Below are 18,010 nucleotides of genomic sequence, written 5' to 3' on the forward strand. Positions count from 1 at the left end.
TCTATGAATGTCCACTTTTGCAGGAAAGTGATAACTTGTGTATGTGTATTCAACAGTAAGCTATAATGTTATAAAAGACTCTTAACCTAGTGGTAGAACATGGGAACTGCATCTCTTAATTGGATTGGCTACATAATGTTAAGCAAGTTATTTAACATGTCTGTATATCAGTTCCAACTCTGTTGAATGAGAACCATCAGTGTCTACTCTCCTAAAGCTCTTTAAGAGTATTAAACAAGATATAGCACATCAGCCTCTACAGCCTATAATTTGCATGCAGTAGTACATTACTACCAAACTACTCCAAGGGCACGTGGTCATAGTGGGAACACTCCAAGTTCAACAGGATGCCTGGTGTCACTGTCTTTCTCAAGCACTTATAAAATTGTATTTGGTCTTGTAAATTACAAATTTTGATTTTAATGGGTAAGAAAAAGTCTGAGTTTTGTTTGAAATATCACAATTTACATCTAGAGCAAATTTCATGAAGAAAATAATTCCTATGATAACCTATGTAATTACGAAGGAGATCTACAGTTTTTTTAGAAATAGAGAATGAGGAAAAAATCGAAACTTTGAGGTGACCTATGATAGGAAACCAAATGAAGTTTATTATTTCTTGAAAATATATCCTTTTGATTATCTTCTCTCAAACTTAGAATGTACTCTCATTTTATAGGTAGGCTGACTCATTATAACACCTAGATACTATTAGCACCCATTTAAAAATGTTGACAGTTCCCTGAAAAGAGAAAGCAGAACAAGCAGAACAAAAATTTATGAGATTAGAATTACTGAGTTTGAGGGATAATAGAAAACGGAAATTAATTCAACTCTTATATTTCATGTATGAATAAATTAAAACTCAAAGAAGTATCCTATTCAAGGCAACAAAGGTAGTTTGTGGGAGAGATGCAAATATTTTAAGTAACCAATTCCCTCAAGTTTGTCCCAGGCCCACAAAGCAAAATAGGTTGGTGGTATTCATTAGATATATAGTAAGACCAGAAAATCCAATCATAGCGTCTATCTCCAAATATCCTATTATTTGGCATAATGAAAGATTTTCTAGCATCAAGAAAATATTTACTACTGTAGGACACAGAATGAACAATTTTGGTAATACGGAAAAACTACTTTCTAAAACTCCCCCAGTCTGATAAAAAATATTTTTGTTTACATAAAAGGTCTCCATTCTCACTGTATTGACTTGGACTCTATTAGATGTATTAGATTTTGCTTAAAATAGTCAAAGCTCAGAGGTTTTCACAGACATAGCCTCAAAATAGTACCATTTTGTTTGTTGTTTCTTTGTAATAGGATAATTTTGGGGGTATGGGGTACTTAACGGAAAAACAGATACATAAGTTTCATTTTACTCTAAGACTTCTATGACAAATACTCAAGTAGGAGTCCACTATTCATAGTGATGAAAATGCAACTATAATCATGTTTTGCTTTATTATCTTATAGCAATGTATTTTTTAAGCTAATGATTCAACTCTAAAATTTTAAGATGGTACTCTATTATCATATTAAGGACTAAAGAAGATACTTGCTCCATATACCACAACCTTGATTACATGACCAAAGATAATTATACCATCATGGGGAATGGGAGGAGCACATTAATCTGTTTACATACTCCAATAAGAAAAGCTTGATAATTATTATAATTAATAATTACGGCTAGAAAGAAATTAAGTTAAAACTGAGAAATAATACTATGTCTGCACAGTAACACAGTTCTTTTCTACCTTCAGGGCAGACAAGGGTTTTGTGTTCAACTCTGTCTCTGGCTATATTGGCTGGCCAAGTGTCACAGTAAGAAGGGTAAATGAATCATAAAAATTCAAGACCAGGATTAAAAAGAAAAGATGCCACACAATAGCTATCAGATCAAAGTTATTATTTGACAATATTGCCCAATGCTGGAAAGAAATCACCAATTTAGAAGCAAAATGTTCTAAATAAGATATTTCCAAACACCTAAGTGAGTCATGGTTTTATTTTCTTTAGCTCAAATACCTTATTATCAAAGTAAAACTTCATGGTTTAAAATTCAGTTTTGTATATTTAATTTCATTTTTTATTTTCTCATTAAGATTTAAAGGAAAAATCCTTTACTTTAAGATTTTAAATGCTTTCAATTGAATAATTCATTCATTTGCACTAGTCTTTAGTAGCCCATCTTCATATTCACATCTTTATTTCATCAACAATCATCTCAGACACACCTTCTGACAAGACTGACTTCAAACATTACGACAGGAAACTATGCCTTCAGGAGCATGTTTATTGTGTTTGAGATGATACATCAGTGCTCTCTGAGCTACAAAGGGTAAAAGGAAATCCTCTCATTACAAACTGACAAAGGTAAAAGGTAAAACATTTTCACAACAGCATGAACCACATACTCAGAAATAGATCTGGGTTTAATACAAATGACATAATTCCTAGTCATCTACGGCTACCTTTATAACTTCATACAGATAATGAATTAGGCTAAAATGCACTATAATATTTGGTAGACTTCAGGACCAGTATCCTTAGTACATCACAAAATACATTTTGATATCCCAAAGAAGCAAGACTTGCAAGTAGGCGTTTTAAACATAACTAATCTACAGCTACAAAGTTCTACTCTTGATAGCATTTACCTTTTTGGGGAGTCTCCCAGTCTCCAAAGGATAAAAGCAGAGAGTAGAATCAGTATAACATATACACAGAAGTCCGTATTGTAAAGGCTATAAAGATTTGCAGCACAGTGAGAAGATGCCTTCTGCTCCTTCACACTGCATACAAATTATGTGAATTATGTTGCGTATCTCTTGGTCCACTGTCTGGCTATCCTGTCATGTTCTGCTCTGTTGGTCAAATACTGAGTGGCTATGCTTCCAACCAGAGGATCCGCTAGAAAAGTAGAAACAACATTAAGATATTATGTGGGGTCTTAATTGTACAAGTCTAACATTATTTTAAAGTAAAACATTTCAGCAGTATCTTTACATATCTTTATATATAATAGATTGATTTTTGAAAGAAAAATGCTTAAGGTAATATGTCCATCTGAATATATTAATATTCAAATTAAGTATTCACTAAAAAATAAATGTTGAGTTAATGGATAGGATTTCTATAAAAGACATGCCTTTAGTATGCAAAAATTATTTTGTAGTCTTCGCATTTTATTGAACAATAAAAATGCAGTAGGTGGTGTATTTCTGGTTTATTATAGATACTAAAAAATTACTCTTACATGGAACCCTGATCTAAGAATATAATGTTATTCAGAATGAAATTTTCCTTCATTCTATACAATATGACTCTAATCACTATGTATGTCTCCATTTAAAAACATGCTTGCCATTTTATTTTAAATAGAATTTTGAAATAGTTGTATCTACGATGTAAACTTCTTAGAATTTTGAAATAGTTGTATCTACTATGTAAACTTTTAACTGATGGTTTGAATTACTTTTTAAAGTATACATAATATTTGAAGTGATCCAAATGATAGTAAAGAAGGTTTTAAAAACTGCCTTCCTGACTCCAACTACTCCAACTTCTCTCTCTCTGGCAAACAATTGTTACTTATTTAAAATACTTCTTTGCAGAGATTTTATATGTATTCAACAAGCATCTTAAAGACCTTCCCCTGTTATTAGTTTACATAGAGGCGCTTGATTATTTTTAATAGCTGCATTCTTTTTTAATGGACACTCAGCTTATTTCTATCTTTTGCTTTAATAATGATATAAAAACTTCCTTCTATTTATCCATCATATATATCTAACTGTTGAGCCTAAGGTAACAATAATAGCTGTTAGTGAATTGTAAAATATTTAGAAAGAATTAGCAATTTCTTTAAAAATGACTAAATAGTAAGATAACATGTGAAAATCCAGATCTGTTTACCTTGGTAAACAAGTCAGTCACCCAGTTAGATATTTCTGAAAAAGTTACAAATTACATACTAATGATGCCAGAGTTTAAATAATCAAAATCTAGTACAGCTCTCATATCAGCTATCATTTTAATGTCCATTACTACTATATTTACTATAACTAACTTTAATCCAAAAAGGGAGAGAGAAGCCCTTCATTACTGAGTAGTTAAAACTCATAGAAGCAGGCAGCAGAGAAAAGAACGCCCCAGAGTCAAAGACACTGCTTCCTTCCCGGCAGAAATGCATTCTATAGCTACATGTTTTAGAAAGAAGAGATTCTATCAATGATAGTGAAAAATATAATTGTAGAGTGGCATTCATAATTTCCTCACAAAATGTTTTATACTCATTTTTCTACACACAGCATTTATTTCTTTATGAACACTTAAGCTAACCAAGAAAATGCACTAGTTTTTGTTTATGCTTATAAAGATTGCTTACCAGGGTTGCAGTCTGTCAAAAGCGAACAAATAGACAGCAAAACCTTTGAAATAGTCAAAGCAGGACTCCAGTTGTCTTTAAGGATGTCCAAACAGATGACTCCCTGACTGTTGATGTTGCAGTGATAGATTCTCGTGCGGAAAGTAACCTAAATAGAGTAACATTAAAAACAAAGAAAATGAATGCACCATTATCAACTAATATTCCATGCTTCATTGTCAACTAAAATTCTCACCAGTAACACACCATGAATGATACTAAACAGCAAATAATTTAACTATAGGTAATCTTGGATTAAAACAATAACAAAGTTAAATAGTTTTGATTCATTTGAATATCTTTGTTTTCACCTGATATAAAAACAACTACATTGATTCTAAAATAAAGTAATTGATCAATTAAATCTAAATGAATGATATGGGAATTCTATGAATGTATGCATATATAGAAAGTAAGGAAGAACATGTTTGGGTGCCAAACTGTGAGAATCTGAAGAAGACTTTTCCTTAGCATAAAAATTACATTAATCTCTTAGTAGAAATAATCACTATCCCACACATCAGAAAATAATGGAGAAGAACTGAGGGGAAGGTTGATAAAACCATCTATATTACTGGACATTCTATTTTTCAGCCTTTGATTTTCACAATGGTTTATAGTCTAGTTAAGATAAAATAAGCACAGTTTTTAGCTAATGGATAAAAGAAACTAATACTTCCCAACATGTGTGAGAAAAGAATATAAATCACAGAACAAATTACTGGCAAGTTTCAAAACAACCCAAAAGATAATTAGGTGGTTAGTTCATAATCTGTAGTTGTAGAAAGAAAAAAATTTTCTCATAGAACCAGGAGTACTGTGAGCTTCAAAATAGAATCTGGGAAGAAAAGCTGTTGAAAAAATGAGAAAAAGGGCTGTTGTGGCTCAGCAGTAGAGCACTTGCATAGCACAGACGTGAGATGTGCTAGGTTTGATCCTCAGCACCACATAAAAATAAATGAATAAGATAAAGGTATTGTGTGCAACTTTAAAAAAATATTTTAAAAAAAATGAGGGGAGAAAAAGAGACAAGACACAAACACAATCTCAAAAGACCAACTGTCTAGTGGAAGAAGAGTAGGAAGGAGACCAGCTCCTAGATAACCGCTCTAACACAATACATAGAAGTTATATGTGCATCTAGAGATCTAAATTGTAGCTAGTCAAATTAAGATGAGCTAAAAGTGTAAAACACATAGCATATTTCAAAGACTTGGTACCAACAACAGAATGTAAAAGATCTTATTAATATTTTTATATTGGTTACATGCTACAATGTCAATATTTTTTATTTACCAGGTTAAATAAAATTATTATTAAAATTTACTGTTTATTTCTTTTTATTTTTTTCAATATGGCTACAAAAAATGAAAATTACACATACAGCTCTGCATAATATTTTTATTAGTGTTGCTCTAAGAAATGGGAATTATATTCATTCAGGTCATTAACAGCTGACTACTAAATAGATATGAAAGTAGTTTACAAATACAATTAATATTTTAATTCCTTTCTGTTATTAATAATGAATTAACAGAGTAATATTCATGAAAAAGATAATTAAATTTTTATTTTTCATGAAGTTCAACACCTTATGTAAACTTCAAAAAGAACAAGTATAGTAGAAAAATAATTGTTCCTAACACTAAGATAATACTACAACCCTTATTTGTTTCACTTCCCTAAAGACCTCAAGAATGCTTAATACTATGTATCACAGCAAAAAATATATATATTAAAAAATTAGAAAATTAAAATATTGCAATTCCAACAAATATTATTAGCATACTAAATTTTATAAATAACCATTAGCCAAAACAATTATGACAACTTATGTATAAAACTACATTTTGAAATTCTTATGAACAATTCTTATTTTCCATTAAAAGATGCTAAAAAATGTAAACATTATTTTAATTCAGTTAATTTTGTCTACATAATAAAAGTTGTATAAAACACACCTTGCTAATAACTTTCCCTACTAATTTTGCTAACGTTTTAAACCAATTTCCAATATAAAAAATTAGACACGTGGAAGTATCAACTATTTATAAATACAGTCATGAGGTTTGCCAAGTTGAATCACTGAATGCAAATTGAGCATCTAGTAGATATACTGATATTAAATAGGTCAACTAATTTGTATAGTTTGTGGTATTATCAATATGAGGGTTTTCACTTTTTATTTGACTGATTCAGCAAGATGGACTCTACAGACTTGGGTGCATTAAAAAAGACAACAATTTCAATATTGGTAGATTCTGACAGGATCACACATAGTACAGCACTCAAAACACAGTCTTAACTGGGAGTTAAAGGGCCTTAGTATCTGCAATTTGGGGTAAACACCACTAGGTAGAACTATTATTACATTGTAAAATAATGCTTATTTTAAACAAACATTTTTACACATAGAAGTATTAATTCACTACATAAATGACAAAGAGTATAGGAAACATAAGGAATTATGTTGAAAAGAAAAACATTTCATCACAGACTTGATAACTTTCTCCTAGCATGTTGGACATCTCTGTAACAAGGGCAAAATTATGTTCAGGTTTAATTCTGGTGATTTTTATCCTTTGGCTTGATCATTCTAAATGAGCAATCAGGAAGAACCCATTCAAGTAACTGTTATATGTCTTAAGCTTTGCGAAATAATTGACAGTCATTACCAGGTTAGAACCCAGTCCTTCTCTGTTATTCATCCAATTTATATTTGAAATTAACTAATAGCCAACAAAAAGAAGGAACTTATCCTGCCAGATAAGTTCAGATTCTATTACCAGCCATACCCACAGAGGGCCCAAAAATGAGTTTATTAAATATTATTAGTTTTCCTTTCCCTTGTTAGGCTTTCTAGTTTTTGCTTACCTATATAGACAAAATTCACATTATTAAATCATTACTTCTGGAAACTGTTATACAGGCTTTTTTTCTTTTCTTTTTTTCTACAATCCTGGGAATTAAACCCAGAGATGCTGTACCACTGAGCTACATTCCCACCTCTTTTTATTTTATTTTGAGACAAGGACTTGCTGAGCTGCCCAGATGGCCTAAAACTTGGGATCCTCCTGCCTCAAGACTCCTGCTACACTGTGATTACAGTAATGTGTCGCTGCCGCACTTTATCCTAACATTTTCTTAAGGAAGGGTCATATGTTATTTTTTCTTGCTCATATCATAAATTTAAAATTTATCACTTTTAAATTTGTACAAGGTATAGTTCTATTAGTAGTAATAAAACTACATAACCAACTGAAAAAAGGTATAGCTTTATTTATAATTAACAAATCCTCTGTTGAATAAGAAGTTACTTGTGAAAGAAGTCAATTGAGTTTTAAAATCCTTAGTTCTGTGAGTTTCCATATCAATTCCTAAATAATAAAATTATTATATTAATATGCATTTGAATTCTATGATAACCAGTTTTGAAGAAAGATAAATATTAAAGAATGTATTTCTAGGTTCTTACCTTTGGTGGCTTAAATGGATAATCTGATGAAAACGTGATATCCAGAAAAAACACACCACCTTCATATACAGAACCTGGTGGACCAAGTATGGTTGATCTCCACTCATAAATGTTATCTCCTTTAGGCCCAGCACTACGTAAAAGAAATTAAAATTTATCAATATGTTCATCTGTAAACAATCAATGCATATTAACACCTTAAAACCAACAAAGTTTAAGTTAAATTAGCAATCGAGAAAAATGAGGGATATCATTTGTTTCTAAGCTATTTCAAAATAGCCCTTTTCATATAAATCTTCAGTGTTCATTTTCTAAAAACACTCTCCTACAAACCTCAACACAATACTGTAATCTACAATTTGCATTATGAGTTGTCAACTATCTCAATAATCCTTTAAAATCTTTTTCCCTTCCAGACACAAAAACCAATCTTAGTGCCAATTATATCCTGTCTTCAGTCTCCTCTAACATGGGTTCTCTTGGCCTTTCACTTTTGTAACTAACATTTTTTTGCAGAATATATTCTTATAAAAACAAACAAAACTCATCACTTTGAGCTTGTCTGGTATTTCTTCATGATTAGATGCAAGTAATGCTTTCCTGGTAGAGCAGCACAAAAGTGTGTCCTTCTCAGTGTATCATATCCAGAGGCACATGATATCCACCTGTTCCTCATGGGTAATGTTTCATCATGAAGACAAAGTGCTGTCCAATTTAGCTACTATTTAATTTACTACTTTACCCCACAACCAGTAAGTAATCTTTGGTCAGATAGTTGAAGATCATGCAAATATCCTGCCCCTTATCAAAATTTCTTCCCTATGATTCACACCCACTTGTGGACTCTTTGAACTTTACTAAAATGGTGGCACAATCATGATTTTTCAATTTTAGTACTTTCTCCACACTTAATGATGCATTACTGGTGTGGTCTCATGGATTTCTATTTTCTTCCAATGTTTTATTATTATTCACTACTGCTTATTATTATTATTTTTTTTTTATGCTCATATTTGGCCAGTGGGAACCCTTCACTGACTCCATCTAACATGCCACCATTAGTTTTTAAAACACTTTTCTCCTTTCTGGCTCCCAGCACTAGAATCAGCTATTTTTTCAGGAAGACCTGGTTCTTTTTAGGCAAAAGTTGTTAGGAAAGTTCTAGGTGCTACTAAGTCATAGTTATATTTTGATACAATGTGCTCACCACTGTAATTTCATTTAGAAAATACAAAGAGTTCAAACAAAATCTAAACTCAGAATTACTTGTGGAAAGGCAGCTCTAATACTCCTTAAATTCTCTTCAAGTCTTATAGACCTCTGTTTTTCTCTAATCATTACATAACAAATTATCTTGGCTTCCTGAACATATGTGTATATAAAGCTTTTCTTATTTTGAAGTACTTATCATTTTAGAAATCCAAGTTCTACATAAAACAAGCACAAACTACATTGATAAATCAACCATATGAATTAACAGAACATTAGTTAAAATGATTGAATTACGTATTAATTCTGTAAAACATACTTTTATAAATTGTGAAACTTCAGTTACCGAATGTATGCTCTGAGAAATGATTCATACCAAAAAATACACAAAGCTTGACAATATAATAAAAGTTACAGGTTGTTTCAATAATCTATATTTAAGGCAGATATATATGAACAATAAAACCTGACTATTGTGGCCTAAATATTTATTTGAAAATAACATTTTTATATGTTTTAAATATATACAGCAACTACAACTAACCATAATAATGGCTCACTATTCTGTCGTTTGAGAATCATGTATACTTCCTACAAGTGAATACTCACTATAACAAAAAACATAAAACTGAGAACCAATTTTATGAAAGAAAGAAGTTTAACTTCATCAACAGCATTTCTTTTCCATATTAACTTTCCACTTGGTGATTCAAGGTAATCATAATAAAATTAAATTATAGCATCAGAGCTTTTACCACCACCAGCTGCTCTAGTAAAATGTTTCTAAATGACACCTTTTACATACTAGGAATAGTATTAACAATGTCAGCAACAGTTTACCCCATCTTTACTATAAGTCAGGTATTGTTTAAAAGCACCATAGCACATAATTTATTTAATTCTTTTACCAACCTTTGAAATGGGAAAAAACCACAGAATTTGAAATGGGAAACAAGGCATAGAGCTAAATAACTTTCCATATAGCTCGGAGTTATAAAATGACACAGAATTTAAACAAACTATATGGACTAGTCTATATTTTCCTCTAAGGTTTTAATATATTTCCCAGAAGTACCTATCCAAAGGGAGCTGTTCTCAAAAAAAAAAAAAAAAAAAAACAAACACCACAGACTGTCTCAGAGATATTTTTCTGTATTATCCTTCAGATGGCTGGACTTGACTGAAAAGCATGCAGTTGAGGACAAAATCCTCCCTTTAGACTTGAATCTAACACAGAGAGTATAGGATCCATGTTAAATCCCCTCTGCTAGCTGGTGGAAGAGCTGGGATCCTCACACCAAACTCAGTTCTTCAACTTGTTTTCTTCCCACTTAAGGGATACTCCACAGGACAAGGGGTACATTAAAATTACAGCAAGATATTCAATGTGACTTTTCCTGTTGTTCTGGAGTAAAATGAGTAGGATATAGCTATGCTACTACAAAGTAGTATCCAAAAATGCCTAGCCTCAGGGGAATGAGCCTTGTGTTGGCTACCTTGTCTGGAGTAAGGGGCCTCTTCATTCTCGAAAAGGTACTATCTGCTACTCAAGGCCCGGGGAGGGTGGAGATGAGTAGGAAGCAATATGGGATAAGAGCAGCTGCAGGTCTGACTTCATTCTAATCCAAACAAAGCATTTTATAGGCTAACAGCTGACTTGCTACTGAGATCTCAAGAGAAGTAGAAAATGAGTGATAAAAATGCTGAACAGTTTCAAGACAAGCACTATTCATACCTTTTACTACTTCCCATCTCTCTCTCTCTTCCCAAGTCTCTCTCTTCCACAAGAGCAGCATTCCTTTTGTCTCTGACCAACCACTTTTCCCTCTCTATGGAATAAATGTCCACAAGAGTCCAACAATGTCTTTCTCTAACATTTAATAACTATTCAAAAAAGCCCCTCTATTTCACTACCCCTTCCAGCTTTAATCTCAATTATAGTCCTTTATAGAAAAACTCCCTGCAAGTATTATCTACTTGCTGTCTCCAACTTCCTTCCTCCTGTTTTTACTTGAAACCAATCTAAATGGGCTTTCCCTCCCTGTTCCTCCATCACAAAAGAGCTCTAATCCAAGGTCATTAATCTCATCACTCCAAAGATCATTTCTGAATCCACATCTTACTTGGCCCAGCAACATTTGATAAAATCAATCATTTCTTGCTTGAAAATTTCTGTTTTGTTGTTAGAATAACATAAATTAGTTTTCTACCTAACCTTTCTGGACTCTTCTCATTCTGTACTGCCATTCATTATTTCCCCAACATCTGGATATTGCTAGTTCTTCAAGGCTCAATCCTTAGACCCTTCTATTTTCTATCTACATGTACTCTTTTGGTAATCCCACACAATTTTATTCCGTTTAAACATGCTAGTATCCTCTTAACTCCCAAATCTGTATGTACCAACTAGATTTTTATTCTGAATCTCCAATTATGCATCTAAATACTAAGTCTCTATTTTGAAATTGCATATTTAAAGTACCTCACACTTACCACATCTCAAATGAAATTCCTAACATTCCAACTATAATCTTTCCTATTTCATCTAATGGCATGTTCACTTGTAAAACAAAGGAAACACTGCTTCAGCTAGTTATAATTTACCATTGCAGCCACCATCTTTTTCATCTCTTCCTTGTTCAACTGGCTGAAGCAATGCTGTTTTCTCCAATACACAATACACACTTCCACCTCATGACCTCCATATCACCAGTGTCTCCCTGCCTGGAAGGCTCTTCCCCAAGGTTTAATTCCTCATCATCTTCAGATTTCAACTCAAAAGTCACAGTTTCAGCAGTCCTTGCCTGGTCATTCTGTCCAAAATGTCACACATACCTTCACACACACTTGTCCCCCTTTCCCCCAGAAGCATTTATCATTCTCTAACATATTTCTATCTTTCTTACTGTCTTTCTCAGTAAGTCACAAGTCCCAGGAGGATATAAGACATAAATGGGGCTCTTTATCTTACAGCAGCCTGAACTTTTTATGCCCTGAAAGTGATACATTATTTCTTGGTAACAAGAAGTGAAAAGGGTGGTAGGATCTGCCTAATGAGACAGGAAAGGAAGATGTCACAGAGTCCACTAGCAGTGGTAACAAAAATAAATATATAGATAAACTGTTATATAGGTAAAACTTTCTTAGTTTCATAAGAAAGGGTCAATTTGTTTAGTAATTTAATTCACTGGCATTGAAAAAGTAAATTTCATCCTAGCTTTGGATCAAACTGTGAAAAAGATGATGAAATAACAACATAGTTTACTGAAACCTCACTATAAGCTAAGAAAGAGCTGGGGATATAGCTCAGTTGATAGAGTGCTTGCCTTGCATTTTTATTTTGAGACAGCTAAAGTTTTCCAAGCTCATCTTGAAGGCCCTGGGTTCAATCCCCAGCAACACACACACACACACACACACACACACACACACACACACACAAGGTAAGAACGGTCAATTACTAACCTGCATAACTCATTTTTTTTTGTCTAAATATGATTCAGCCAATGAGAAATATCTTCATTCTACTTCATTCCCCTTTCAAACATGATGTTTACATAAATTATTATATCAAAACAAAATTTAGAAGTAGGTAGAAAGTATAGACAATGACAAACTGACACCTGGGACTATTCTGTTACCAGTGACTCTTACTGTTAACAAATGATATTTCAAACATTACCATCATTAGGTCCAATACCTTACAAAATTCAGTTTTCCACTGTTTGAATGCTAATTTGGCAATTACTTTTCCAAAAGGAGTCATAAACACTATTATTCTACAGCATAGCAGTGATTTCTTGCAAGAACTTTGAAATACTTAAAAATGTGTTCATTTTTACAAATATACTTTTTCCCCTAACACAATGCTTTTTACAAGTCCAAGTTTTTAATCCTGTACTAAACCAAATACAGAGGCATATCCTAAATACCATATGGTTGAATTTTTATCCCTAAGGCAAAGAGTCTAAGATGAGTTGAACCAAATGCAAAGAGAACTAAGATGATATGTTGGTGTAACTTTAATAGGCTTTATCAATCTAGATTAAATTTTAAGAAACTTAAGTCTTCTGAAAATAAAAATAAAAGTAGTAAATAGCTATTAAATACATTTATGCATAAGAACTCAATAAATATTTTCAAGGTGACAATTCTTCCAACTTCATCTATAGATTCAATACAATTCCAACAACAACAACAAAAAAAAAACCCCACCAAGTTATTTTGTGGATATCAAACAAACTGATTGTAATGTTTATTTGCACAAGAAAGCTTCAGAATAGCTAACTCAGGAAGAAGAGAATAAAAGAGAAATGATAGTACTCAACTTAATATAAATCTACAAAAGTCAGTATGGTACTGGTGAAAATAAAGACCAAGATAACAGAATAGAAAGTATGAAAATACACACACATAAGTAAAATTTACTTGCTTTTTGTTTGTATGTTTGTCTTTGCCATGATGGGGACTGAACCTAGGACCTTGCACATGCTAGGCAAATACTTTGCTTCTGAGCTTTTTTGAGACAGCTTAAGTTTTCCGGGCTAGTCTTGAATTTGCAATCCTTCTACCTCAGCCTCACAAATAGCTGGGATTATAGGCATCATCACCATATCTGGTTTCAATTAACTAATCTTTGACCAGGGAGCAAAGACAGTACAATAGGGGAAAGACAGCTTTTCCAATAAATGGGGCAGGAATGACCAAACATTTTCCTACAAAGAAATGAATCTAGACACTAAACTTACACCCTTCACAAAAGTTGACTCAACATGGGCCACAAATCTAAGTGAGAATGCAAAACTATAAAACTCCTAGAAAATAACATAAGCAAAAAATCTAGATGATCTTGGGCATGGTAATGACCAAAAGCACACAATCTATGGAAAAATTACTGGACTTCATTGAAACAAAAAAATATTGATCTGACAAGATAAATGTCAAAAGAATAAGACAAAGCATAGACTAAGAGAAGCTACATGCAGAAGAGAAAATGTATACAAAAATAATTTGATAAAGAACTGTTATCCAAAATATACAATGAACTCTTACAACTCAACAAGAAAATGAATAATTCAATTAAAAAAATAAACAAAGACTTGTACACCTCACCAAGAAGATATACAAATGCCACATAAGCACATGAAAGATTTTCAATGTAGCATCATTAATACAGAATTACAAATTAAAACAACAATAACATACTAATGCATACCCATTAGAATGGCCAAAATCCAAAACCCTGACAACACTGAATGCTATGAGGATATAGAGGAAGAGGAACCCTCACCCACTGCTGGTAGGAATGCAAAATGTCTAAATTCATTTTTATGCATTTTGTAAGACAGTTTGGCAGTTTCTTAAAAAGTTAAACCTATCTTACCAGATGATCCAGCAATTGCTGGTATTTATCTATGAACTGGATTTTTTTTTTAAAGCCCAATTTAAAAAAAAAATATTCTTTTTTAGTTATACATGACAGTACATTTTGACATAGTTATACACACATGGAGTACATCTTATTCTAATTAGGATCCAAGTCTTGTGGTTGTATGTGATATGTAGATTCACTATGGTGTATAAATACATGTACATAGGAAAGTTATGTCAGATTCATTTCACTGTCTTTCCTATTTTGGTCCCTCTTCTTCCCTTCATCCATTTTGTCTAATCCACTAAACTAAACTATTCTTCCCCTCCCACCCCTTGTTGTGTTTTAGCATCCACACATCAGAGAAAATATTTGGTCTCTGATTTTAGAGGGATTTGTTTATTTCTCTAAGCAAATAGTCCACAGATCCATCCGTTTTCTGGCAAAAGTCATTCTTTTCTATGGCAGAGTAACATTTCATTGTGAATATATACCACATTCCCTTTATCCATTCATCTGTTGAAGGTTCCAGAGCTTGGATATTGTAAATTGAGCTGCTATAAATACTGATGTGGCCGTGTCCCTGTAGTATGCTGATTTAAAGTTCTTTGGGAATATGCCAAGGAGTGGGATAATCTAGTCAAATGGTCAATGAATATATGGAAAAATGTTCAACAGATCTAACAATTAGAGAAATGCAAATTAAAACTACACTGAATGGCAGTTATCAAGAATACAAGCAATAATAAAGGTTGGCAAGGATGTGGGGGAAAAGGGTATATTCATACACTGCAGGTGGGACTGCAAATTGGTGCAACCACCCTGGAAAGCAGTATGAAGATTCCTTAGAAAACTTGGAATGGAACCATTATTCATATTTCTTCTTCTATGAAGTGTCTATTCAGTTCCTTTGTCCATTTGTTGATTGGGTGAAATGGTTTTGGGGTGTTATTCTTTATATATCCTGGAGATTTATGCTCGATCTGAGTTACAGGTGGCAAAGATTTTCTCCCATTCTGCAGGCTCTGTTCATGTTCTTTACTATTTTCTTTGCTGTGAAGCTTTTTAGTTTGATACTGTCCCATTATTTATTTGACTTCTTGTGCTTTAGGAGTCTTGTTGAGGAAGGTGGTTCCTAAGCCAACATGATGGAATGTTGGGCCTACATTTTCTTCTTGTAGGTGTAGGTTTTCTGGTCTAATGCCTAGATCTTTGACCCACTTTGAGTTTTGTGCAGGGTGAGAGACGGGGTTTAAATTTCATTCTCCTACACATGGACTTCATATGTGTTCTCCTACATATGAACTACATGTTTTCCCAGCCCCATTTGTTGAAGAGGCTATCTTTTCTCCAATATGTCTATGACACCTTTGTCTAGATGAGGTAACTGTATTTATGTGGGTCGTTTCTGTATCTTCTGTTCCATTGGTCTTCATGTCTTTTGGTACCAATACCATGCTGGTTTTCTTACTATAACTGTACAATAAAATTTAAGGTCTGATATTGTGATGCCTCCTGCTTTCTTTTTCTCACTAAGGATTGCTTTGGCTATTCTGGTTCTGTTAATTTTTTCAAATGAACTTCATGCCTGCTTTTGTTTTTTAATTTCTGTGAAAAACATCATTTAAATTTTAATAGGAATTGCCTTAAATGTATATAGTGCTTTTGGTAGTAGAGCCATTTTGATAGTATTAATTTTGCCTATCCAAGAACATGGGGGATCTTTCCATGATCTTTCTATGTCCACACACAAAGACCTGTACATGGATGCTTTAATCATAAAATGGAAAAACTTGAAAGGAACTGAGATGTCTGTTACAGTTTGGATATGAGGTAACCCCCAAAAGCTCTTATTAATGCAGGAATATTCAGAGGTAAAATGATTAGATTGAGAGCTATAACTCAATAATTCCATCCTACTTTGGACAGATTAGGCAGTAACTATAGGTAGGTGAAAAGTGGCTATAGGAGGAGAAGCACAGAGCATGCCCTATAAAGGTATGCCCTGGAAGGCCCCTGCAGTCCTGCACCCCTTTTCTCTTTCTCCCCCTCTCTCTTCTTCCTTGCCTCCATGAGTGGAGCAGCTTCTCTCTGTCACACACTTCCCCAGTGATGTTCTGCCCAGAGATATGGAGTCATCTACCTATTGACTGAGATCTCTGAACCAGGAACCCTAAATAAACTTTTCTTCCTCTAAGTTGCACTTGTCAGGTGTTTTGGTCAGTTTTGAAAAAGCCAACTACAACAATGTTCTTCAGTAGATGAAGAAACTGTGATACAACCGGATGATGAGATATTATTCAGTGTTAAAATAAAAGGGATATCAAGCCATGAAAAAAACTGGTGGGACTTTAAATGCAATATCACCAAATGAAAGAACATACTGTACAAGTACATAACACCCAGATGAGACAAAGCTATGGAAATGGTAAAAAGATTAGTGGTTGCCAGAAATTAGGGGGGAGGAAGGGATAAACAGGACCAGGACAGAGCACTGTTATGGCAGTGAACCTATTCGGTATGATGCAACAGTGGTAGATTTATATATCACTGTACATTTGTCAAAATCCAAAAATTGTACAACACTAAGAGTGAATCCTAATGTAAACTAGGGAATTTTGGTGATAAGAATATGTGTCTAAGTAGGTTCGTGGATTATAACAAATCTACCACTGTGATGTGGGATGATAGCAGGAGAGGTTGTACATGTGTGGGACCAGAAAAGAGTAGTAGAAATTCTATATTTTGCACTCAATTTTGATGTGAATTTAAAGTTGCTTAAAATAAGTAAATAAATCTTATTCTAAAGAAAACAAGCAAATATTTAGAACAAGTAAATATACATATATTAAAACAAGAAGCAGCAAATGTTCCTCTTAAGTGTGGGCTTATAAAAAAGCAGTTTCTAATTCACCAAGGGGTGTGTTCCTAATATTTGTCTTAAAACCAGGTATTTTGGACTTGGGATACATTCTTATCACAATAATATAAATAGTGGTTTCATCCTGGCCCAAAAAAGTTTATTTAAACTATTTCCCCATAACATTGAGTTAATGCATACAACACTTCAAATTTCAGGAAAAAAAAAATACTAAAAAACCAATGTTTATTTATCATGGTATCAGACTGAACATTTAAAAAATACATAATCAACATTACCCTCAGCTGGACCTGCATGGCCTCAAATTCATTTAGTTTGCAGGCTTTTTTTTTTTGGCCTATTCTTTCAAACACAGCTTTATAAGCAAGGGGAAAAGGAGGAGAAAAGAAGGACAAAAAGTAAGATTCCGGTAACAAAGAGAGAGGCGAAAGATAATTATTCTTGGAGAATTAGAATGTGAAAATGATTGAAATATGAAAAATAGAGGGAACAGAATTTTAAAAGTGATAAATAGGTGTGCTCAAAAACACAGAAGTAAATGAACAGCCTATCAATCAGTTCAAGACAGGAAGAAAGTCAAGATGAAAAGGAAAGCAAGGCAGAAAAGTGAATTGTAAGCATAAAAATGAAGAAAGGGGGATCTCC

The 18,010-nt window shown here is 33.1% G+C and overlaps 1 protein-coding gene across 3 annotated transcripts in view; it reads right to left on the reverse strand.

Annotated features, from left to right (window-relative positions):
- Window positions 1-2,276: 2,276 nt before the first annotated feature.
- The window catches only part of Ube2e3 (ubiquitin conjugating enzyme E2 E3), an 87,795-nt gene continuing 72,061 nt past the window's right edge, over window positions 2,277-18,010 (reverse strand). For all 3 annotated transcript variants that reach the window (XM_076865775.1, XM_076865774.2, XM_076865777.1), the window contains exons 4-6: window positions 7,905-8,037; window positions 4,391-4,538; window positions 2,277-2,913 (exon numbers count right to left, since the gene is read on the reverse strand). In XM_076865775.1, coding sequence (XP_076721890.1) covers window positions 2,816-2,913; window positions 4,391-4,538; window positions 7,905-8,037 — 379 coding nt within the window. In that variant the 3' untranslated portion in view covers window positions 2,277-2,815. The remainder of the gene's footprint in view (window positions 2,914-4,390; window positions 4,539-7,904; window positions 8,038-18,010) is intronic.

The sequence above is a fragment of the Callospermophilus lateralis genome, chromosome 9, assembly GCF_048772815.1.
Source record: "Callospermophilus lateralis isolate mCalLat2 chromosome 9, mCalLat2.hap1, whole genome shotgun sequence".
NCBI lineage: Eukaryota > Metazoa > Chordata > Mammalia > Rodentia > Sciuridae > Callospermophilus > Callospermophilus lateralis.